General features: G+C 41.3%; 1 protein-coding gene across 1 annotated transcript in view; it reads right to left on the bottom strand.

Annotated features, from left to right (window-relative positions):
• Positions 1 to 5,785: 5,785 nt before the first annotated feature.
• Positions 5,786 to 26,146, bottom strand: part of HEATR1 (HEAT repeat containing 1) — a 387,031-nt gene continuing 366,670 nt past the window's right edge. The window contains exons 33-35 of the mRNA XM_089660010.1: positions 22,758 to 22,916; positions 20,169 to 20,277; positions 5,786 to 7,508 (exon numbers count right to left, since the gene is read on the bottom strand). Of these exons, the coding sequence (XP_089516136.1) occupies positions 7,420 to 7,508; positions 20,169 to 20,277; positions 22,758 to 22,916 (357 nt within the window). The 3' untranslated portion in view covers positions 5,786 to 7,419. The remainder of the gene's footprint in view (positions 7,509 to 20,168; positions 20,278 to 22,757; positions 22,917 to 26,146) is intronic.

The raw sequence follows: 26,146 nt of genomic DNA, 5'->3' as shown, positions 1-26,146 counted from the left end.
ACCAGACTTTCCTGTGGCTGCCTTAACACAGACACCGCTTGTGGTTCTGCAGTGCAGGCTGGGACTTCCATGGCTCTTTAATTGGTGCTACCTAACTTATTACTTCCTTTCACTGTGCTTTAAATATTGTAGCTTGCCACTCTAATCTGAGAGGTGGCAGGTACGATCGGTCAGGAGCTGGCAGCATGTCAGGGTCCTGATCCAACTGTCAGATAGCTGCAATCAACGGGTTGTCAACACCTGGTCTAAAGCATTAGTCTAAAGATCTGCCACAGCGTCACTAAAAAGAATTCTAGTTAAGCAAAATACTTATCAGTGGGAAAAGGGACTGCTCCAGTAAACATTGAAAAGTGTCTTGCTGTGGAGTACACAGATAGTAAAATTCAAGCATTCAACTAGAAAATGCACAGAGCAGGGGCAGGTAGCAGGAAGTACCCCAAACAGCATTCACATGGACAGCAGAAGGAAAAGTTAAGAAGCATATTAGATCATTTACAGTTGCGAGAAAAAGTATGTGAACCCCTTGGGATTACGTGGAGTTTTGCATGAATTGGGCAGTCTGCAACAATAGAAGAACACAGTCTGCTGAACATAATACTACACAAACATTAGATGTTGCCATGGTTTAATTGCACATAACAGAGAGCTCTCAGAAGACCTACGATCAAGAATTGTTGACTTGCATGAAGCTGGAAAGGGTTACAAAAGTATCTCCAAAAGCCTTGATGTTCATGTGTCCACGGTAAGACAGACTGTCTACAAATGGAGAAAGTTTAGCACTGTTGCTACTCTCCCTAGGCGTGGTCGTCCTGTAAAAATGACTGCAAGAGCACAGCGCAAAATGCTGCATGAGGTAAAGAAGAATCCCAGAGTGTCAGCTAAAGACCTACAGAAATCTCTGGCACATGCTAACATTTTTGTTGACACATCTACAATAAGGAAAACATTAAACAAGAATGGAGTACATGGGAGGACACCACGGAGGAAGCCATTGCTGTCCAAAAAGAATATTGCAGCACGTTTGAAGTTTGCAAAAGAGCACCTGGATGTTCCACAGCACTACTGGCAAAATATACTGTGGACAGATGAAACCAAGATTGAGTTGTTTGGGAAGAACACACAACACTATGTGTGGTGAAAAAAAGGCACAGCACACCAACATCAAAACCTCATCCCCACTGTAAAACATGGCGGAGGGAGCATCATGGTTTGGGGCTGCTTTGCTGCCTCAGGGCCTGGACGGATTGTTGTCATTGATGGGAAAATGAATTCCAGAGTTTATCAAGACATTTTGCAGGATAACGTATGACCATCTGTCCACCAACTGAAGCTCCGCAGAGGATGGGTGATGCAACAGGACAATGACCCAAAGCATACAAGTAATTCAACAAAACAATGGCTGCAACAGCACAGAATACGCCTTCTGGAGTGGCCCAGAGTCCTGACCTCAACCCGACTGAAATGCTGTGGCATGACCTTAAGAGCGATTCACACCAGACATCCCAAAAATATTGCTACACTGAAAAAGTTTTGTGAAGAGGAGTGGTCCAAAATTACTCCAGATCGTTGTGCAGGTCTGATCTGCAACTACAGGAAATGTTTGGTTGAGGTTATTGCTGCCAAAGGAGGGTCAACCAGTTATTAAGTCCAAAGGTTCACATACTTTTTCCTCCCTGCACTGTGAATGTTTACATGTTATGTGCAATTAAACCATGGCAACATCTAATGTTTGTGTAGTATTATGTTCAGCAGACTGTGTTCTTCTATTTAAAATGACAACTTCCTGCGCTCAGAATGGGGCCCTCTCCCTATAGCTGCTGACACTTGCTCTCCTACCAGTGTGAGTTAAATCAATAAATACATAAATAGTGCAGCGCTACATAATAAATAAACATATATATAAATAAAATATTCAAATCAATAAATGTCTGTGCAACAGTGCAAAGTGTAATTCGTGTGTTCCACCAGGAAACATCAAAAGTGACCACGTGACAAATTAATAAATATGCTAATCAATACATATCATATACATGTGCAAAATTGCAAATAAAGTGTAACACTTGTATTGCACCAAAACATAAACGTGACACAGTGACAAATATTGCTTAATAAAGTGCAATCAATGTGTTCCCTATAAGGGAATATTCAAAGTGACCTAATAACCTATATAACACAAATGATCTAGAAACCAACACTCTGTGTAAACATGTCCATATACACACACACACACATATATATATATATATATATATATATATATATATATAGTGTATTTCATACACAATCTTCATGCAAGTGACCATTCAGTGTCCACACTGTGTATATCCAATACTAGCTGCAATGGCCCCTCACCTCCTTACATTGACCCCACAGGGCCAACTCGCTTTGGGACACAAACACCACTCTGGTTTATCACAGGATCCTCCCCAGCGATGTATGCTCTATACCCAGCTGCTCCTCCGGTTCCTCCTTAAATAGAACTCAAGGGACACCTTGCCTCAAGGACCAAACACCACTCTGTTGTATCTCAGGATGTTTCCAACCGCTGTACACTCTATATTCCTCTCCGGTTCATACATAAACAGAAGACTCCCATAGTGTAAAACCGCATTTAATAAATAGTTTATACAGAAAGAAATTTACTCACATTCTTCTTCATCTTTCTTATAACATATATATGGCTCCTTCACCTCATGCTATGCCTGCCTTGCATGGGTAATAGATATAGGGGTTTCAAATATGGCCACCACGCCGGAAATGATGTCACCGCGCTTCCCAGAATCCTCCTCGCGCACCATTTAACTATAAACTATTTATTAAATGCGGTTTTACACTATGGGAGTCTTCTGTTTATGTATGAACCGGAGAGGAATATAGAGTGTACAGCGGTTGGAAACATCCTGAGATACAACAGAGTGGTGTTTGGTCCTTGAGGCAAGGTGTCCCTTGAGTTCTATATAAGGAGGAACCGGAGGAGCAGCTGGGTATAGAGCATACATCGCTGGGGAGGATCCTGTGATAAACCAGAGTGGTGTTTGTGTCCCAAAGCGAGTTGGCCCTGTGGGGTCAATGTAAGGAGGTGAGGGGCCATTGCAGCTAGTATTGGATATACACAGTGTGGACACTGAATGGCACTTGCATGAAGATTGTGTATGAAATACACTATATATATATATATATATGTGTATATGGACATGTTTACACAGAGTGTTGGTTTCTAGATCATTTGTGTTATATAGGTTATTAGGTCACTTGGTCACTTTGAATACTCCCTTATAGGGAACACATTGATTGCACTTTATTAAGCAATATTTGTCACTTTGACACTTTTATGTTTTGGTGCAATACACGTGTTACACTTTATTTGCAATTTTGCACATGTATATGATATGTATTGATTAGCATATTAATTTATTAATTTGTCACGTGGTCACTTTTGATGTTTCCTGGTGGAACACACGAATTACACTTTGTTTGCACTGTTGCACAGACATTTATTGATCTGAATATTTTATTTATTTATATATATGTTTATTTATTATGTAGCGCTGCACTATTTATGTATTTATTGTGTTCTTCTATTGTTGTGACTTAGATGACGTTCAGAGCATATTTTATGCCCAATTCATGCAAAACTCCACGTAATCACAAGGGGTTCACATACTTTTTCTTGCAACTGTACATCAGAGGCTGAGAAGTGAGCAAATACTGCATCAATGTACAGGAACTCATTATACCATCTCAGACCACTGAAAGCTTGGAATCCACCTATCGTCAAAACAATGGTGCTCAGACCTCTACTCTGGTGGAAGGTTAACACAAGTCCCCACAGTCATAGTAGTGCATAACCCATCAGAATGGTATCTCAAATGCTACCTACCTGCTGGTATCCTCAGTGAGGACTGCCAGGAAGAAGCTCAGTGCATGCAGCGCAGATAAGAGCGGGATGTCATTGACTCAAAAATCCTGAAGGGGGTAGACTTAAGGTTGTTGCCCATGTCTCCTAGATTGTAAGCTCGAAAGAGTAGGGCCCTCGAACCCCTAGTGTATTGTATTGTTACTGTCATGTCTCATGTTCTGTCCCCCTTGCTACTGTACAGCGCTGAGCATACCCTTTGGCGCTATATAAATACTGTATAATAATAATGTCAGTGTGGACTTTTTGAAGGCCATCTGACCCCCTTGTCACTGCACTCATGATCCAGAATGAGCTGTTTCCAACGTTCCCAAGAAAACATTGTCGCTGCTGAAAGTAGGTGCGGTAGGCTGCTTAAACGCAGCAAGTGTCCAGAGATCTTTAGGCTGTACTGAGGGAGTCAGAGACCAGATGCCAACCAAGGGAAGTAAAACGGTGCACACGTGCAGCGAAGCTACTGAAATGAAGGCCACACAAGCATTAGAATCTTGAGGCAAAAAGTCTCTGCATAAAAGTGGTAAGTTTCTCTCAGACACAGTTGCATCATTAATCTGGTTAAAAAAAAAAAAAAAAAAAACAACACTGTTCCATCTTGTTCAACCAAAAAAAACAAAAAACAAAACAAACCTCCCCCCCAAAAACACCACACACACACACAGAAAGCCTCCATATACGCGATCCTATACACACGGTTGATCCAGAGGCAAAATAAATAAACAAAAACAAAAAAAATCACCCAATAAAGCATGATACAATTTTCTCCAGCAGAGAAAAATTCCTTTCTGATCCCCCAAGAGGCAATCGGTTATTCCCAGGATCGACTTTACCTATAAATATTAGTATTCAGTTATATTATGTGCATCTAGGAAAGAATCCAGGCATTTTTAAAAAATCTACTGAGCTGACCAGAACCATCTCTTGATGGAATCTATTCTACATTTTTACAGCTCTTACTGTAAAGAAGCCTTTCCATGTTTGAAGATTAAATCACTTTTCCGCCAAATATAGAGTGCCCCCTTCTCCTCGGTGACCTTAAAGCGAATAACGCTACACTAAGTTCACTATAAGGATCACTTATGTATTTATGCATGTTGATCATATCCTCCCTTAATCTCCTTTTCTCAAGAGAAAATATATTCAGTTCCTCTGATCTATCCTCATAGCTGAGCTGGGAGGGGTTATATAAGGAATGTTCCTGCAGTTTTCTTTTTGTCAGTGTCCAGTAATCTAAAAGGCAACTGCGGTACATTTGAAAAAAATAGCTTGTCTGTCTGAAAGGTTTTCTATTATCCAGGACAAGGTATATCTAATAGTAATCATATTTAACTGCATTTGTTCTGTAACGTTGACAATGTGGAGCAGCTTGTCGAAGCCACTTCTTCAGTTCGGAGTGTCAGAAAGTACTCCAGCATGTATATCCAAACAAGTAGCACCAACATCTTGATCCGATTACCATGGGAAGGAAGATATTGTCCAAGGACAGGATTTTAGAAACCACTCTTTTCACGGTACATATTTGGTTGGTGTCAGGAATGTTAATCCTTTGATTTACATGTTTGAAGGTGTAAATTATCAAAATTCCAGGGTAGTGTTGTTAAAACTACATTATATATGGAAGACAGATGTTGAAGAGCCTCCACCCCTGTTCAGCAAGGTCTATTCCAGTTTGACCTAAATAGCCTCCTTTCATGCTTGTGAACTGGTTGACCTGTCTGACTAAAATAGGCTTAAAACGGATGAAAAATGTAAAATTTTGGATTTCCCCGCACTTTCTGTCTGGGCGACAGTGGTCATCAAAATAAACAAGTGAGGCCAATCTGCATGATGGAAACAGAAAGAATAAAAACAAATCTCATTTGTTTACTAAAATTATTTTGAAGATCTGTATTTTTAATGCTGAAAAAAGTACATGCAATGTAACAGAAACAACCAAGAAAGTACAAATTTAATAACTTTTTCATCTTTACTCAAAATGAACATTACCAACAAGCATAATAGGTTGTGCAAAGATCCATAGGAAGGCTAATGGCTTAAAATAAAATACTGTATATTGACGAAACAGAAGGAAATAATACAAACCTAAAGAAAAAAAATAAAAAGCAGACATTACAGAATACACTCAGTTTATGATTATTGGAATAGTTTTCAAAATATTTCTTCACAAGGTTAATACATAGAAGACCCACATCACAAGTTTTCTTGAAATATGAACACATTTATTTCTAAACTGTGTATTTGTCTCTATCCAAAGCACTAAGTGTGACTTCACTCTGCTGGCTTGTTCCTTATCTGACAGCTTTTTCTGACTCCAAGAGAATGGGTGGTGGGGGAGGAGAGATCCAGCACACAGCCTGTTACTGACAGTCACAACTGTGCACGTTCCCCATGTACTGTGAAGTAGGGTGTGTGTCCTTCCTTCCAATCAGGGCTCAGAGCTCTCCTCACTGAGCTCTGCAAAGTGAGACTTCAGATCCCTGCTTTGTAGAGCTGAGAGATGCTGTGTAAAATGTGTGTTTCGTTAGACTGTAGAGGAGAGAAGGCTGGAGATAAGCAGATACAACTTATATGGGATGATTTGTTTAAACTCTGTGCATTGCGTGATACTAGTCATTTCACTGGGTATATGTAAGGGTTTTCAACCACTATAAGGCAACAAGTAGGCTCAGGACTTGTGTACACAGTAATTGTGTATGTATTAACGTTTTTTTCTCTTCACATAAACAAATTGGAATGAAAACGCATCATATATAGTTAATGCAACCTGAATGAGCTTAAAGGACTCCTGCATTTTCCTGTCTGCACAAAGCCTTAGTGTTTACCTAAGCTTACATGTTATGTTATGCAACAAGAACATTTAATTTAACCTTAAGACTGTATCTGCCTCCAATAATGTTTCAAGTACTCTATATATTGCCTGTGGCAAACATCTCTTCTTTTAAAGAAAACTTCACTCTTTTAATCAACACTATTTTTAATCCTTATGCTGCTAACATAAATGGATAGGAAAGTATATCATATTCACTTGTTTTAAACATTTTTTACATTTCTTCAGTTACTTCCTGGTTTCCAGGCCTAGGAAAATGATGCCATACATCCTAGGGAGTCTGGGGAGGGGAGGATGGGTTTTCTCAGCCAAGCATACCCTCCTTACTGCATGCCACAGCTAAGTGCAGATGGATTCCAGAAGTAAATGCTACATGACTCATCTGCCCTTACTCAAGATAGCCACAGTCAGTAATTCTAGCTGGGTGGGTGTTTTTCAAAGTGATTTTTCAGCAAAGTAAAGCATGGAAACATAGGTGGATGAGTTTGCTTTAAACATTAAAAATGAATTAAATATATTTGATGTGTGTTGCTTAGATACAGTGTACTTCTGCTGTAACCTGAATTACAGAAAACAAGGTAAAAATGTTGGAAAGTGGAATCTGTAGAGATAGTAAAGATGCTGTTTTTGTGCAAGTCAGGGTGCTGCATCATACATTGTGGGAAGGCAAATCAATTGGTCAAAAATGGTTCTGTAACGACTCGCCAAGAATGTTCTCTAGCTGCTTGATGGTCTTTTGACATTGCTGTTCAACCTCAACACAGTCATCTAGGGTAAAAAGGAAAAACAAAAAAGTGGTTACTTACTGCTCCACATCTAAATATGAGAAATTAACAAATCCCTAATATAAAAATAAGCTCAAATAATACATAATTAAAAACTGTTGATTGTTATTAAAGTGGTTCTAAAGAGTTTTTTTACCTTAATGCATTCTCATTTTGAGACCTATAGAAGTAAATGGGTGTGTATAATGCGTTTTGCATGTGTTTCCAGCCACTGGTAATAAGCCTAAATAGTTTTTTTTTTTTTTTTTTTCTTCTTTTAATTGGCCAATATGAAACACAAGAAAATGCAGGGGAATATCCCTTATATTTATTTATTTCATGTACATATAGAGAGCCATCAATTTATGCAGTGCTTTTACATATATTGTACATTCACATCAGTCCCTAACTCTCAAGGGGCATACAATCTGAGGTCCCTAACTTACATTCATACATACACATACTAGGGCCAATTTAGACAGGATCCAATTAATCTAACAGCATGTCTTTGGAGTGTGGGAGGAAACCGGAGTACCTTGATGAAATCCACAAAGGCACAGGTAGAACATGCAAACTCCAGGCAGGTGGTGCCGTGGCTGAGATTCAAACCAACGACCCTAGTACTGCCAGGCGGAAGTGCAAACCATTTAGCCACTGTGTTGCCCCTTATAGGTCCAAAGGGTGATTTTTGGGGAACTGACAAAATCAGGTTGAGATCAAGAGTTGATTCAGGCCAGACTGCAAAAAAAGGCAGGTTGTGTCCCACTGGTATTTCATGGGATGCCTTGCACCTCACTTGAGCAATGATAAACTTTGCAAGAGGTTGATATTCTAGCTTTCAGAAATGTAGGGATGACTGAGTCCGACAGGCCCTTGTCCTTCAGGACTTGGGCTTCAACAGCTAGGCTGTTAAAGCCAGTGGCTGAGTAGCAGGGTGGTAAACCAGTCCTTGAGACAATAGCTGGACAATCTAGGTGTGCCCACAGAAAGTCCTCCAGCAGTCTGATAAGGTCCAACTACCACATATGCTTGAGCCAGGTTAGTGCGATAAGAATCACTAGAATTCCTTCTAGCTTTAGCCTGTGGTACAGACTAGGAAAGTTTCATGAGAGGAAAAGCTAGAACAGATTGAACTGTTCCCACAGAGTCCCCAGAGTATCGACTATTCAGTTTTTTTGTTGAACTTGGAAGCCAGAATATCCACATCTAGCATCTCCCACTTGCTACAGATGTCTATAAACACCATGAGATGCAAAGACCCACCTATGACTGAAAAACCCAGAAATGCAGAGGCCATTCTCCAAAATCCAGACGTTGATGTCTAAACCTACCAATTTTTCACTCCTGAGAAGTGAACAGCAGACAGGGCTGGAACATAACATTCTGCCCAAGTGAGAATTTAATCTGATTCTCCTTGAGCTGTGGGATGTCTGGTTCCTCTATGATGAATGACTTAGGCCACTGTTTTAGTATTGTCTGACTGAATCCAGGTCAGATGACCAAACAGTCGAAGGGTTCAGCATCGAAGGACTAACTGAATTACCCTGAGCTCTAGAATAATGATCGAGAAATGACCTCAGGTGACCAAGTCCCTTGCACCGAGAAAGTATGGAGGACTCTTCCTCAACCAGCCAGGCTGGCATCCATTGTGAGAATCTTTCAAACCAGTTAGAGGCCATATTTCCCTTATTCCAGTAATGGACCATAATCCACCAGGTCAGGGAAAGTCTTGTTTTTTGGGTCAGGCAAATATGGCAATCCAGACATGAAGCCTGCCTGTCACATGCTATCAGAAAGGTCTAGAATTATAATGGGCATATGGGACTGTCTCAGAGGGGGCAACAATTAAGCCCAGAACCTGCATACAAAAGAGAAATTAGATTCTGGACTGTAGAACTTGACCATTGAGAGCAGAGAGTCTGGAGTTTGTCCTTTGGGAGGAAAACCATGGACAGGGCAAATTCTGACAAGACCTAGATACAGACCTGGATACTTCAAATGAGACAGTTCCAGTGCTGACTTCTAAAGGTTTTGGAGCCACCTAAACCTCTGCAGGGTCTGGACAATCTGAAGGACTTTGGATGATAGAGCCTGCACTGACTAGCCTCTAATTGTGGTCACCCTGATATCCGACTATTGGGATGCTCAGAGTGAAACAAGGCAAAAACAGGGACTAGCACCTTGGTGAAAGGAAGAAGCGAGGTGAGAGGTGCAGTGGGCAGACCAAAAGCAAATGCAGCAAATTGGTAATGCTAAGTGCCCACCACAAAACACAGGAGGTGTTGATGCACTGACAAGCTGGGGACATGCAAAGAGGCACATTTGATGTCCATGGAGGCCAGAAACTCCCAGATGGCAGGAAGGAACTATTGACTTGGCAGACACCATGCAAAATGTTATTACCCATACCCTGGAACCTTCAGATCCAGAAAGGGGTGAATGCCCTCTTATGCTTTGGGAACAGCAAACAGGTTTGAGTAAAGACCATGGAACCTTTCCTATTCTGGAATAATAGCTATGACCCCTTGAGAAAGAAGCTTAATACAGAAACGCCTTTTATTTAGCTTTAATGTGGTGTTTGCCATGAAACCTCAAAATTTATTGAACAAACAAGGATTAACAAAGTCAAAAACAATCAACATTTCAAAGATATAAGTATACTTGGTAGATCTCACAATTACAATATCCATCCACTTATTCCATATATCAACAGTACCAAAGCTGCAGAAAAAGATGCTCATAACTTATCTATAAAACCATTTGTTAATATTTGCGATAATCATGTTAACCACTTCCTGTCCGGACACTTTTACCCCCTTCCTGTCCAGGGCAATTTTCAGCTTTCAGCGCTATCACACTTTGCATGACAATTGCGCGGTCATGCAATACTGTACCCATATGAATTTTTTACCATTTTTTTTGAGACAGATAAAGCTTTATTTTGGTGGTATTTATTCACCGCTTGGATTTTTATTTTTTTTACTATGTAAATGAAAAAGTCCAAAGATTTTTAAAAAGTGTGTTTTTTTTAAATAAAATTTTGCAAATAAATAATATTTCATCCTAAATCTTGGCCAAAATTTATTCCGTTATTTTTTTAGTAAAAAAAAATAATCCAAATTAGTTTATAACCAAAAATTATAATTTTTAAACTTTTTTTTACATTTTTTTTTTTAAATATTTATTTATTTATTTATTTTTTTTACATACTGTCACCCTAGCAGTACAGTGTCACCATGGTGACACTGTACTACTTGTGGGGGGTGATGAAGATTTTTTTTTTTTTTTTACACTGATTGCTTTTACACCCATATAGGATGTAAAAGCAATCATTTCTCTTTCTCTGTCTGCATTCTTGCAGTCATTGAGAAATACTAAGTGAGCTGTGATTGGTCACAGCTTGTCACATGGTACAAGGCTCTTGTGAATAGCCTTGTACCATGTGACCTCTGTGATCATTCACAGATTTCACACGTAGTAAGCAATGTCAGAAGTGACATCTTGCTTACTACTTTGCATGTGATCACTGATTCGCCAATCAGTGATCACATGATCGGCACCTCGTACAGAGGTCCCGTCCGACGATCGGTGTTTCACTGTGTCCGGAGGACACAGCGGGCACCGGATCGCGGTGGTGCGCGCTCCCAGGGAGCGCGCACAGCTAGAAAAGGCGGGTACCGTTTAGGAACGGCAACCCGCCCCTGGAGTGCCACCGCCCTGCCGTTTATAAACAGCAGACGGACGGCAAGAGGTTAAACTGATATGTAATTTCATTCAAGATCAACAGATTGCTATAAATCTAATATCATTTGAAATATCATTACATATTCTAGTTGTATCAAAAGGGCTCATTTCTGACTAGCATGTGAGAGTTCATGATTAGTACCATCTATGTACCTAAGGACTTGTGTATCAGCCATTCCATTTGATAGCTAGTGTAGATTTAGTTTTAGTATTGAATATCCTTAACAGTCCCAAATGAATTAAAATACTGCTCATTGAGAAACCTTCAAATAATGAAAGAAAAAGTACGTAAAAAAAGAAATTTAACAGAGAGAGACCTAATGGATTGGTGTATGAACCATCATAGCAATAAAGTGATAATAGTAGCCAAATCAACGCTGGAAACACAGTCTACGCCTAAGTAACTATATTCTCATATTCTGTGGAATAGAGAAAGATGATCCAACCAAACCATGTTTTATGAAATTTAGCAGTAGATTCCTGTGCTAATGCAACCAGTTTCTCCATATCATAGATGCAATCTATGGAATTAAGCCATTCTCTGATGGAGGAAGGGTTCGAGGATTTCCAATATCGTGGAATTCGAGCTTTAGCCGCGATCAGGAGAAACCTGGTGAGTGAGAGTTTGTATTTCTTCATAGAACAATTAGAGATGTGAAGCAAACAGCAAAGTGGGGTCAGCTCAATCTGAGTCTTTGTAATTTGCATAATGTACTTTCGGACCCTTTGCCAAAAAGGAACTATCAAGGGGCACTCCCACCATATGTGTATTAAGGACCCCGTCGCTTGCTTACAGCGCCAACAGGTATCCAAGGACTGAGGGAACCAAAGCTTCAATTTAACTGGTGTCGCATACCAATGTGAAAGAAGCTTGTAAGATGTTTCCTGGAATCGAGTGCTAATGGAGCATTTATGTGCAAAGACACATGCGTATTTCCATTGGTCATCCGTGAATGTAATAATATGCAGCGCTAAAAATCAAATAACACAAAATGATATCAACCGATATATTAGCGCTGTGAGGTGCTGAAGTTAAATTCACGTGCAATGAACGTCTATGGACATTATATTGTGCAGGTGGTGAACTTCAATATTACAGTGTTAAAAATAAGCACACAAGTCCCCAACTCCATATAGTAGTGCAGATCGTGACTCCAGTGGTGTATAAACAAGTGTAGATTGCACTAACCAGACAGCGCAATCACATGCGCATTTCAGTACTTAAACCACTCCTAGTCCTCTGGGTATAGAAAGATGAACATCCACAGATCAACTGGCCAACCAGCAGGACGACAAGTAATTGTAGGGTCATCAGCCTCCAGGGATCAGGAATCACTCAGCCATCCACCAGGGGGTTCAAACTCCAAGTACCAGGTATCATGAATAGCCACCAGGGGGACCTCTCTCAATGGCAGGTACAGAGCAGTAGCAAAATCCACCTTAAGGAAGGGGGGCTCGCATCAAACAAGCCCAAACAGAAATTTCTGATAGTGTAGTATTTTATTAGAAAAAAGGTGCCATGTAAAAGCAGATCCAGTAAGACATAAAGCACTCACAGTGTGAATAGAGAATCAAAGATGGCCGCCGGCCTGATACATGGCCGGAACGGCGTGACGTCACACCCTGGCTCCTCCCTAACGAGTTTTGTGCACGAGCATGTTATCAAAGGGACTCTTACGTGAGCCATTAAGAAATCTTCCGGGTTATCACGTGGCTCTCCGAGATGGTTAAGTGCCTTTAGCAAATGAGGATAACAAATTTGCAAAAGTTTTATAATAGTGGGTCGTAAAGCCATCAGGGCCCGGACTTTTCCCTGGTTTTAGAGATTTAATGGTGCTCAAGAATTCCTCCTCCCTTATTGGGAGATTCTAATTGTTTCAAGTCCGATCCGTTGAATGAAACTGTCCTTGTTTGTTTGTAATGGTGGCTATATTTGTGCTAAGTACGGTTTCCTTTTGGGGTCTAGCTAAACATTTTCTGCTTTTATCATTATGTTCTAAATAGAATCCTTTTTCAGAAATAGGATTTTCTTGGCTTTCAGATCCAATATGGATTGTAGAGATTTATGTGTTTCAAGAAGTTCTGTAGCTGTTTCAATTGTCACTGATTGTTTATGTTAGGCTTCTAACTGTGCAATCTTATTAGTTAGTTGCGCAATTTGTTTTTCTGCTGCTTTTTTTTTTTGGCACCTAGACTTATGAGTATTCCCCAAATCAAATATTTGTGAGCTGCCCAGATAGTCAGTGGGGAAAGGTCCTCTGAAACATTTTTCAGCAAAGTATAATTTGATAACATCTGTTAGATGTTGTAACTCTTCCGGGTCCAGGAATAACTATGGATTCAACTTCCAATTGCTCTCTTATGGTCGTGTTTTAGGCGTATTGAGCAATAAAGATACTGGGGCATGATCAGAGAATGCTGTAATCCCTTTGCTCACCTCATGTAAACTCGGTAGATCTCTTTTTGAGATAAAGATGTAATCAATGCATGAGTATTTTAAGTGTAATGGAGAAAAGTAGGTAAAGTCTTTATCTGAAGGATGTGCTGTGCGCCAAGTATCTACTAACGTTAATGAAGATAGGAGTGATTTTATTTTCTGTAGAATTTTATATGACAGGCTGGATTTCCCCTCAGATATATCCTGAAGTGGATTTAAAGGCACATTGAAATCCCCACCTAGTATAATACAACCTGAGGCAAAACCTTTCAACTCCTCAATTAAGTGTTGGCAAAACGTAATAAGTGCAGAATTTGGAAAATAAACATTAGCCAAAGTGATTGGTATGCCAGACCATGTTCCTTTAAGGAATATATACTTCTTTGAGGATCTGCAAGATGATGGGTTATGTCAACACCTGCATTTTTATGTAGCAGTATTGACACTCCTTTTGATTTTGATAGGGAGCTGGTAGAATTAAATACCTTAGGATAATGTTTGTTGACCAGGCTTGGCAAATTGCCCATTTAAAAAGTGTGTTTCCTGAAGAAATACAACCCGTGGTTTGCTCCGATTAAGTTCTCTCAATAATGAAACACTTTTTTTGGGTGTATTCAAACCTCGCACATTATGTGAGATCAAAAAGGGTTGGTTACCTAATGAAGTATATGCCATAGCCATATGATAGCTTCACGGCCCGTGATACGGTTAATACACCAACTCACAAAGGGAAAGGAGAGAGAAGAAAAAAGAAAAAGTATAGGAGCAGGGCCCTCCTAATCCTCTTGTATTGAACTTTATTGTTGCTGTATTGTCTCCCTGTAAGGAACCGCCTGACAGCACCTCTATCAATCCCCTGGCAGAGCCTCCCCAGAGTGTGGAGTCTAAGCACCGGGGCACTTGTTCACCAGGGCCCCTGATGGTGGGGATGGACTTGGAGCGCTCCGGTACCAGGTCGCAGCTGCTAGGTATCTCCAACAGGGGTAGAGGAGTCTGACAGGAGCTCCAAGGGGCTAAGAGTCTGATGTGAGGGAGCCTAGTGATCCCTGCGGGATGGATGAGCTAAATCAGAGTCATACAGGCCAGGTCGGTAACTAGCGGGTCGGTGAGGTACAAAACGGTAGGCAAAGGATAGTCGGGTCACACGCAGGGTCAATACCAAAAGATCAGATTTAAAGGGGAACATCCAGGAGCAGAGTCAGGCAGGCCAAGGGTCAGGACAGGAGAAGGCAGCAAGGTCAAACAATCCAGATCAAGATACTGACAACACAGGTACCAGCATACAAAGACCATTCGGCAACAAGTGTTTGTGCAGAGCTGGTTTAAATAGCCCCGTCCTGCACCTGACAGGCGCAGCCTAGGTCCTAGTACCTGCCTAGTACTGTCAAGACTATGGGTGCGCCTGGGTCCTAGTGCCCTGCCACCTACACGTCTTGGCAGACACCTATGCCTGTGTAGACCCATGCGTCGCGATGGTCCCTGACACTCCCGTTAAATTGTAAAACGCTTTTCAGACAAGTAAGAATGTCCCCTCATTGAGAGGGGGGTTTGCAGATTTGGAATACTTGGGGGTCCAGGATTACTGTGGAATACAGCCCTGGCTTTGCCTTCAGGTAGGAAGGACTGCTAAGTTTAACCTGCAATGGCTCCCCAGAGGGTCAGATTAGTTATGAATGCCTGCCCTTATCTGGTATTTCACAATTTCAGAGGCACAGTCTTCCACTTCCTTTGTGCCTAGAGAAAACACTTTTGCACCCATATTTGGGCTGTATGATCAGCTCTAACAGTTCTCACTTCCTTACCTGACGCAAACAGAGGCCCTCTTGTTCCCCTCCTTCCCTTTTAGAGAGAGATTAAGATGTTGAGGGATATTCATCAGAATGAGATTCTTCCTGGGAGGACTCATCCACAGAGGATTCATGATCCACATTGCAACAGTATCCACATCTTCCTCAGAGTGTAGGGCTGTCTTAGACGAAGAAAAGCACGGTGGGCTTCATGGCAGGTGTGGTATGCAGTAAGCTTAATTCAATGCTGCCAGAATCCTCTTCGCCGAAATGTGCAGGTTTTGGGTCTTTGCAGCTGCCAAAAGGTCCATTCCAGTGCACCCTCATTTTCAGGAAGTAGTATATACCAATTAGTTCACCTGGAGAAGATGTTTTCACCACCAAACCAAAATACTCATCAATACCCCATAAAAGAGGAATTCTATAAAAAAATGGGGTTCCCTGGCTACTGACCAGGCAGACTTGCCAAAACAAGACCCTGACAGTTCTGGTGGATGAGGTCCTGGTGTTTAAAGATGCCACAGATAAGGAGTTAGTTTGAGGCCTTTTTCAAGGTGTTCTAACCTTTGGTAGGAGCAGCTCAGCAGCTTTCAGTGGTTGCAATGGGAGTTTGCCAAGTGCATAGAGTTTTGGTGAACCAGGTCTGTTCTTTTAAGAAGGATCATATGGCTCAAGTGGTAATCAGAAAAAAACCTCTCTGCAAAAAGCAAATTGAGAGGCTGCCCTTTGGGGGTAAACTCTTTTTTGAACCATCCTTGGATGTCTTCATCGAGATCCAGGATCCAGGCAACAGTGGAGAAAAGCACACTCTTATCCCTTAAAGCAGCAGGAAATGTGGCAGGTCAGAAACTGGTAACTCCTTCAGAATCCAAAAGGAGATTCTTTCATAGCTAATCAGCTTCCAATCAGTCCCAGTTTGAGGAGGATGTACCTCCAGAGGACTTGGGGGTCCAGTTCTCACCACAGTAAAAGGGTGCTCCCACTTTCAAACAGGTGACCAGCCTTTTCTGGACAAGCATCTCTTATACCTGAAGGTATAAAAATTCAGGATGGGTTTATCAGGTGACTGCTTCACTTCATCAAGGGGACTTCTTGGTAGCAGTAGATATCCTGGATGCCTACCTATACATCCCAATTGTCCTGCCTCATTTGTATTTTCTGCAGTTTGCAAGGAAGGATTGCTATCAGTTTGTGGATGTTGCCTTTGGGCCAGACTAAGGCCCCAGTGTGTTTGCCAAGGTGTTGGCTCCAGTTGTTGACAACCTAGGGGTTTGAAGGGAACCTGGATGACCTGCTCCTAATCTGCTTAGAAATAGATGTCAATCATCCATCAGACAGTAATAGTCCTGCAAAAAATGTGGCTAGGTACTGATCCTTCAGAAATATGCCCTAGTTCTGACACAACATCTGTGGTACTTGGGCTTTAGCCAAGAACAATGTGGCATGCAGACATCCTAAATTTTCAGGTACGCAAACCATGGGGACTTTCAGATCTATCTGATATGCTGTCACAGGGTCGGATCTGCCATCCAGCTTTATAGTCCTTGGCTTTGATGGCATGACTTACAAAGACAAGTTCTGAGAAAGAAGGGAGTTCGACTATAAGCTCTATCCTTCTTAAGACAAGAAAGTCAACCTCCATCCTACATGAAGACTTATTTCACCTGGCGTTAGGCTTGTAAGTTTTATCCCTGATATTATTTCATAGGGTGCTTTTTGGAATTTTTCCAGTCTGGTGTGGAGATTGTGTATAATTCCTTGGTTAAAGTCTCTGAACAGGATGTTACACAGATTGTTCTGCCTGTGTAGCACTTTTTGTCTCCATGAGACCTTAACTTATGTTTCGCAGTCCTCTCCCTATGAACCTTCCTTCGTCTTTCCTTATGCACAAGGTTGTCTTTTCTACCCAGCAGCCTTCCTGGTTGACCAGGATAAGTGGTCCTCAATCGTGGTTTCTTCATTCCACTTGAATCAGGACATTGTGTTGTCATCTTTTTGTCCTAAGCATCTCAAGGAGAATGTACTTCACTCTTTTGATGTTGTTTAAATTGTTCACGTTTATAAGAACTTTGCACAGCTTTCTTTTGAAAGTTTGATTTGCTATTTGTTTTACCTAAAGGTTAGGCTGCTTTTCTTGCTTCTTCTCTAGGTGGAGTTTTCTCAGTTCTCAGGCCTATAGTATCAAGGGCAAGGTTCCTTCTCAGTCAAGGCCCATTTCACCAGTGATTCAATAAAAGGAAGCAGCCAGAGCAGAGACCCTTGATTGTGCTCAATGCAAGTTTCTGATCCACACCACTTCAGAGGAACACTCACGCCACAGAGAAAGAGCAAGGATGGAACCCCAAGGCTTCACACCAAATAACAGCAGCTCTCCAGGAGCAAGAACAAATTTTTCGGGAAGCAGACTTATGAGTCTTTAACACTTGGAATCACTGAGCCAGACAACCCTGTCCTTCAGAACCTAGCTGTCAATAGCCACGCTATCAAGCCAGTGATGGTAAAGCAGGAGGGAACGCTAGCTCCCAAGATAGTAGGTCCTCCTGAAGAGGCAGCCACTAGGGAGCACCAAATGTACCACGGATGACGAGGCCAGTCCAGAGCTACCAGGATGACAAGGATCCTTTCCGCCTCTATCCTGCGTAGCAGACGAGTAAGCATTCGGAGGGGTGGAAAGGCATAGATGAGATTGTGTTGATCCCACTAGTGCAGGGGTCTGCAACCTTTAAGACATAAAGAGCCACTTGGACCCGTTTCCGAGAGGGAAAAAAAAGACTGGGAGCCGCAAAACCATTGCAACATTTAAAACAAATCCGACACTGCATATACTGCGAAAAGCGCTCTGATCATGAAGGGGGTTTAAGGGCCCAGTAAGCAAAGGGTTAACCAGGGCCACAGTGTATCGTCATAATCACAATCATAGCCTTAGGTCAGTGGTGGGCAACCTTTTTTTTCAACTGAGCCAAATCTCGCCAAAACCACGATTGAAATTTATTTTGAGAGAAACATTTTTAAAACTGAAAATACATCCCCCATATAGTAATTCATCCCCCCTATAGCAATTCATCCCCCCTATAGCAATTCATCCCCCCTATAGTAATTCATCCCCCATATAGTAATTCATCCCCCATATAGTAATTCATCCCCCATATAGTAATTCATCCCCCATATAGTAATACATCCCCCATATAGTAATACATCCCCCATATAGTAATTCATCCCCCATATAGTAATTCATCCCCCCTATAGTATTTCATCCCCCCTATAGTAATTCATCCCCCATATAGTAATTCATCCTCCATATAGTAATTCATCCTCCATATAGTAATTCATCACCCATATAGTAATTCATCCCCCATATAGTAATTCATCCCCCATATAGTAATTCATCCCCCATATAGTAATACATCCCCCATATAGTAATACATCCCCCATATAGTAATTCATCCCCCATAGTAATTCATCCCCCATATAGTAATTCATCCCCCATAGTAATTCATCCCCCATATAGTAATTCATCCCCCATATAGTAATACATCCCCCATATAGTAATACATCCCCCATATAGTAATTCATCCCCCATATAGTAATTCATCCCCCATATAGTAATTCATCCCCCATATAGTAATTCATCCCCCATATAGTAATTCATCCCCCATATAGTAATTCATCCCCCATAGTAATTCATCCCCCCTGTGTCAATTCACTTACCTTTGCTCCGCGCGTTCCTCTAGCTGTGTTCCCACGCCGTTCTGGTCTTCAGGGCGGACTGTGAGAGGAGAGGAGTTCGTCACACTGCCCCGCCTACATCCTGACAGCCAATGTTTGGAGGAGGGAGGGGAGCGGGCGCCCGGCACATAGAAGAGCTGCATTAAAAGAGCCGCGGCTTGCCGACCCTATTGCCTGTCACCTGGTGGGCAGTGTGCTCCGGAGCCGCAGGAAAGGTGAAAAAGAGCCGCATGCGGCTCCGGAGCCGCGGGTTGCCGACACCCGCACTAGTGCATCCATTGCATCTGCAAAAGGAACCATCAATCTTGGAACCTTCCAGTTCAGGCAGGACACCAGAAGATTCCCGTCTGGTGTCCCCCAGTGAAGGCAGAGCTGATGGAACACCTCCAGGTGCAGGGACTACTTACCCTGATCCAGTGTCTGATGGCTGAGATAATCTGTTTGCCAGTTTTCAACCCCTGAAATATGAGCAGAGAACATAACCAGAACAAACTTTCTGCCCATCTCAGGATGTGAGATGCCTCCAGCACCGCTGCTGCACTTCCCGTGCCCCCCAGATGATTGACATCTGATTGGATCCTGATCGGCAGCCCCTGAAGACAATCCGTCCAATGTGTCAGCAACAGCCTGATCGCCTGGAGCTCCTGGACATTGATAGGCAGTCGATTCTCCTCCGGAGTCCAGTGACCCTGAGCCAAGACCGATCCCAGACTCCTCCCCAGCCCATTGATGGGAGGGAAGTATCCACCAGAGAACAGAGGTCCTCGTTAATCACTCCACACAGAACACTTTGTCAAACCAAGCTTATTTTCAGAGACTAATTCAATCAATCAGTGGACTTCTATGAACATGACTATGACTTCCATAACAGAAGGGTTATCTAGAAAAAAATATATATTATCTGAAGAACCACAGTAGTGTTGCTGCCAGAAAAAAAGGAAAAGATGATTTTTTAAATATTTTTTCTTACCCTCCATGAGTTCTGCTAGAAATGGAATAGATTCTGGGAGAAGGGCTAAATAATTCTCTCTTAATTTCTCCACCAAATTGACCAATACAAGCAGTGCAGCAAAGCGAACCTGAGAAATGAAAATATATAATGTCAAGTTATCAATAGACATGCAAACAATGTACATCGTGTCCATATTTGCACTGGACAGGTTTTGGTCTATAAAGAAATGAGATGGGCAACTGAATAACAAATTATTTCAAGGGAAAATAACAGACACCAGCCTTTCTTGTTTTAATGCTTTTCCTGTGGCATCTTTTGAAGAAAGCCATGATGAACTCTTATTTTGCTGGTACTGGTAGTGTTAGGACCAAATACTGTCATGAAAGAACAAGTGGGCAATGTGCTTCGCTGCATATAAAACCTGAATTTCAAGGGAGTTGGCAGTTACACAGGTTACTTGGGGAGCTTCAGCAGTGCACTTGGAAGGCAAGTCCTGTGTACATAGGATGATGGTATGTTTCTTAATATGATTAGGTGTATATATAGGGAAGAGAAGAGGCAAGAATTTTACTAATTTTGCTGTGAGTTCAACTCACAATTCTCCTTTATGCAATTTAAATTACTGAAGGGTGATACACCAGTTTGACATTAAAACCAAATTTAACCCGCTTGTGCCCCCATGAAAAGATCCAATCAGACTTCAAGAATTGAGAGTACCACAAGTTTTAATAAGTGTAGAAACAGTTTATTACGTTGTAGTTTGCAAAGTGGTCAAGAGCAAAAAAAGCAAGGGAGCTGTAAAGGGGGCTAAAAAAAATATATATAAATATGCATGTACTTCTGTATAATATACAGTATAAGTAAATGCTACTTACTCAAGATAGCCACTACCAGAAATGCCAGGGGGTGTTTTTCAAAATGATTTCTCAGAAAAATAAAACATGGAGACATGGATAGATGGGTGTTGGCCAATGACTCAAATAGCATTTTTGGTTTGTGGTGCTCAGATGCAGTGCAGTTTCACTTTAAGCTTTAAGATAGGCAACAGTTGTCTCCAGAAAGTCTACTTTTTAAAAGAAACCACTCCTCCTGAATGATTTTGGAGGAGCAAAAACTTTAACCAGGTTAGGCCAATCATTATATAAGACAGGTTGCAATAAGGAATGTACTGGAAAGTTAATAAGCTCAAGGCTTTTTAAAGTGATATTAACTCCAAAACCAAAAATGTAATAGCCCTCTGTTAGTACAGCTATCTCTATGTATGGGTGTGTCGTGTCAGGCATTAGGATCAACCATAACTGGTAGAGAGTGAGGGATATCCCACTAGGGTACTCACTGCTGGAGCAGGAAAGGTTAATGACCTTTGCAACCAGGTCCTTGCAAGGCAGCAGGGAGCCCAGGAAATTTCTGTAGATCATGGAGCTGATGCAGATGAGGAGATGGCGGGAAAACAACAAGGTCCACACACATTCAAAATGGTGCATGCATTGTGGTGTAAGACCATCAGGAGGGGGGACACATGCAGAAGCAGTATGGGCAATGAGGCTGCACAGCTACAGTAAGGGCTGCTCGAGCGCCAAAAGTCAAATCTGGCGCACTTCCCTGGGACAAATAAGCACCAGCACGATCCCTGTAAAAAATTGTAAACATCTCGCTCACTGCAGAAAGCCCTGAGATTCCCAATAGGCACACACGGGGGCAGGATCCAGGGATCATACCATTCTGCTAGTTTTCACACCACTGGCAAGGCATACTCCCCCTAAGAAGGCTTCAGGGTCTACCGCTAGCTAAGAAATTATGCAGATGATTACGATACATTAAAAATGAAAGCTCTACAGTGAGGTTTACTAAGAAGCTCTACTGCCCAGTGAACCCTTCAGCCCTGGAGAAGACTAATGATGTGGCCAAGTGAATGGAACTAATTTTGTGGCTTGATGAACTTGCAACAGCTCAGGAGGCTTTGCCAGTCACAGTTGGGGAAACCCCATTTTCTGTAGCAACAGGCAAGAGTAGTTCTCAAAAAATGAAAAGCTCCAAAATGTGAATTAACCAGATGTCCAGTAAGGATGTTGATGTGCCTCAGCAGACAGGGAGATTATGCATGGGGAGCCCTGACAAGACAGGGAAACATCCAATTTACTTTATACGCAGTTAGGGCAAAATTGGGGGAATGTTGTCACCAAATGATTCCTGGTCTGCTGAATCATGTTTTCTTTTACATTATGTGGGTGGCCATGTGTCTGTGTCGCTTACCTGAGGAAGAGATGGAACCAGGATGCACTATGGGAAGATGGCAAGCCAATGGAGGCTGTGTGAATGCTTTGTCTAGTGGAGTCTATGCCTTGATAGGTCAGGGCTGTTTTGGTGGCAAAAGAGGAACCTACTCAAAATTTTGTGTGGGGTCATAATGTTATAATGAATGGTCATAATGTTATTTTACAGTTCTGAGTGCATTTGCCTTGCAAAACAGAGTCCACGAGGTGTAGACAAAAAGGAGAGTATCCAATCTCCATAATATAACAAGCAAAATAAGCAATTCAATCTGCAGCACCTTATAGGCATAATTTACACTCTCACATCCTTCTTTAAAGGGATACATTTTCTCACCTTTGCAGAAGAGTGTCGCATCTTTAGAAGAATCTGGTAGTTAAGCGGTTTCCAAAGAGAGTCATCAGCCATGGCAACAGAGAACTGAGCAATGCAGGGGACCAAGCTCTTATTTACTCTTGACTGAAACTTCTCATCTCCACCAAGCAAGTTTTCAATCTGTAAGAAAGAAAAATAAATTTGTAGAACCCCAAACCATAAAACTCAAGTCCAGGAAAAAAAATAATTTAATTTAAACAGTGCATTTTGCATCGATTACCTTACTCCTGAGTCTTTATTCTCAACACCATTTCTAAACCATCCTGGAGTGTAATTGATCAAAGTCACAGTTTTCCCTGCATGGGGACAGCATTAGCTTTGGGGACCAGACATTTTTCCCTGTTTGTTATCTTATTGGATAATGGTAATCTCACAGCTCATGTGAATTTTCCCATCTCTGGAGCCTATGCCCTGGTCGATGGAAGCGTTACCGCTACAAATAGGAAGTGTACACCTCATGCAGGCAGTGCCTGTGGCTTCAGTTGCATAAAATGTGAAATTGCATAATTTATTTTCCCTCATACCAATGGCTCCCACGTGGAAGAAAAATATATTTTTAAAATATTCTTCCCAAATATATTGACATATATTTGAAATACTAAAATTTTTGGCGTATACAATATATATAAAAAAAAAAGTATATATATATTTATATTATATATACACACACACACACACACATATATATATATATATATATATATATATATATATATATATACATACATACACACACTATGTTGAAATGCGTTTTTTAGATATTACAAAATATATGAAACATTTTTAAAAATACGTTTTCAAATAACCGTATTTCTTTAAAAATACATTTAATCTACATTTTTGGAATGCATTTACAAATATATGTAAACATATATGTTAAAATGCCTTTATTATGTTAAAAAAATCTGAATATATTAAAAAAAAATATATTTTTTTAAATATTTTTTTCATATATTTTGTAATATACACAAAATGCATTTCAACATACAGTAAATATATATTTTTTATATATTGAATACAGCCAAAATTGTAGTATTTCAAATATATGTCAATATATTTGGGAAGAATATATTTAAAATATATTTTTCTTCCATGTGGGTTAGCTTGATTGGGGGGGGGGGTGCTAAATGCATGCAACATAGGAAGAACCTTTGTTCCTCAATTAACTACTAAGTAAAAGATATTATTGGGCATACACATACAGCTTTTAGACATCCCAGTGGTCTATGATCCCCAATGAACGTGGAGAGATTGTTAGACAAATCCATTGTTGCACTACATGCTAGAGAGCCCTTAGGATGGCACTTAGTAGGAAAAACAGAGAATCCATCTTTCGGAAGAGAGCATTACAGTTCTTGGAGATCCTGATGGCTCACACCACATCAAGAAAGATACTCTCCCTAGGATATAATGGAAACGGCAAAAGGTTTAAACATTCACTCTTAATACATCTATTGAATGCGACTAAAGCCGATTACACACAATGAGAATAATGGACGAAAGATCATCCATGTTTTTTTTTTTGCATGCTATTCTCAAAGTGAAAATGAAGAGGCTACTTAAGTTACAAAAATTATTGTAAGACAGAATACAGAAACTTCAGGAGTGATGCAATGTATTGTATTGTAATGTATTCTTGGTTTCTGAACATACGTGGTCTTGATCACTCAATTTTTTTACGAATACTCTTCTGATTAAATAAAAATAATTGTTCTGTTATTGTACGAAAAAAAATGTTGTGCTTCACCCTCCAGATAGTTTTGCATGAACTCTCAAAAGCTGTGTACTAACGATCAGATTATCGGATGATCGCTTCGAAATCTATTTTTCGTCCGATTTTCTCATAATGTGTACAAGGCATTATTCTTGCATTTCCCTATATTGGAGACAGACAATACTGTCCCAGTCAGACTCTGGCTTTCCAAAGTCAAAGATATTATGAACAGGTCTTGGCTTTCTCGATTAACAGATAATCAGTTTTGAAAGACACGGTTTTACTGGCTTGACTTTATCAGTCCTCCTGAATACCGAGCTCTGATGGTGAAGAAGAGAGACAGGAGAGGAGAGAGGGAGGAGAGAAGGAGAAGAAGGGTGGGGGAAGAGGAGAGCCACATTCTCCCAGGGAGGATGCATAAATGCAATTCTATTCTGAATTGTTATTCTTTCAAAATTTGAGGGCAAATACTGGTATGAATGTAAAATATAGATATAAAGCACTAAGTAAATTGTCAGCACTATATAAACACCAGTAATAAATGAATGAATAAGCTGCTGGAATGACAGCATTAAAAAAAGGCCTTCAAAATGCCAAAATGAGGACTTGAGGGCAGGAAGAACTGTGGATATCACAGTCAGAGGCAGAATTCCTGGTAACAAATGCCCACTAGCCAATTCCAAGAGTACCAGAAGTTTTTTTTTTTTTTTTTTATATACCGTATTTTCCGGCGTATAAGACGACTGGGTGTATAAGACGACCCCCTACTTTTCTTGTTAAAATATAGGGTTTGGGCTATACTCGCCATATAAGACTACCCCTCTTCCAACGCACACCAAATAAAAATTAAAAAACATCAGATTTGATTTCAATATGGTATGGTATTCCAATGATGGGGCACGATTCCTCGCTCTGACACCAATGATGGGGCACGATTCCTCGCACTGACACCAATGATGGTGCCCCAACCTTAGTGTCAGTGTGTGAGGAATAGTTTCCCATCATTAGTGTCAGTGGGAGCAGTAGTGCCCCATCATTGGTGTCAGTGGGAGGAATAGCACCCCATCATTGGTGTCCGTGGGAATAGCGCCCCATCATTGGTGTCAGTGGGAGGAATCATGCCCCATCATTGGTGCCAGAGCAACGAATTGTGCCCCATCATTGGTGTCAGTGGGAGGAATAGCGCCCCATCATTGGTGTCAGTGGGAGGAATAGTGTCCCAACATTGGTGTCAGTGGGAGGAATAGTACCCAGTCAGTGGGGAGAGGAATAGTGCCCCATCATTGGTGTCAGTGGGAGGAATAATGCCCCATCATTAGTATCAGTGGCACCAATGATGGGGCACTATTCCTCCCACTGACACCAATGACACTTGCTGACCCCTGTTCCAGTATGGTGCTGCTGCAGCCAGCATATGTGGTTGCAGCAGCACCTCTGCACTGCACACTTACTGGCTCCCTCACTCGATGTTCGCGGGTCCGCTCGGCTCCGCCTCCTCATCCGTGATTGGCCGCCTGTGTGCCTTTCCTGAGCTACAGTTCTGGCGGCCAATCACCGGTGAGGAGGCGGAGCCGAGCGGCAGGAGTGAGGGAGTGGCCGGAGTGACTGAAAGAGCAGCGCTTCCTGGACTGGATCG

Source organism: Staurois parvus, unplaced genomic scaffold, assembly GCF_062004578.1.
Source record: "Staurois parvus isolate SC_StPar_1 unplaced genomic scaffold, SC_StPar_1.0 ptg001196l, whole genome shotgun sequence".
NCBI classification, from domain to species: Eukaryota; Metazoa; Chordata; class Amphibia; order Anura; family Ranidae; genus Staurois; species Staurois parvus.
Note: the sequence above shows the minus strand (reverse complement) of the source record. Positions and strands in the feature narration are given on the sequence as shown.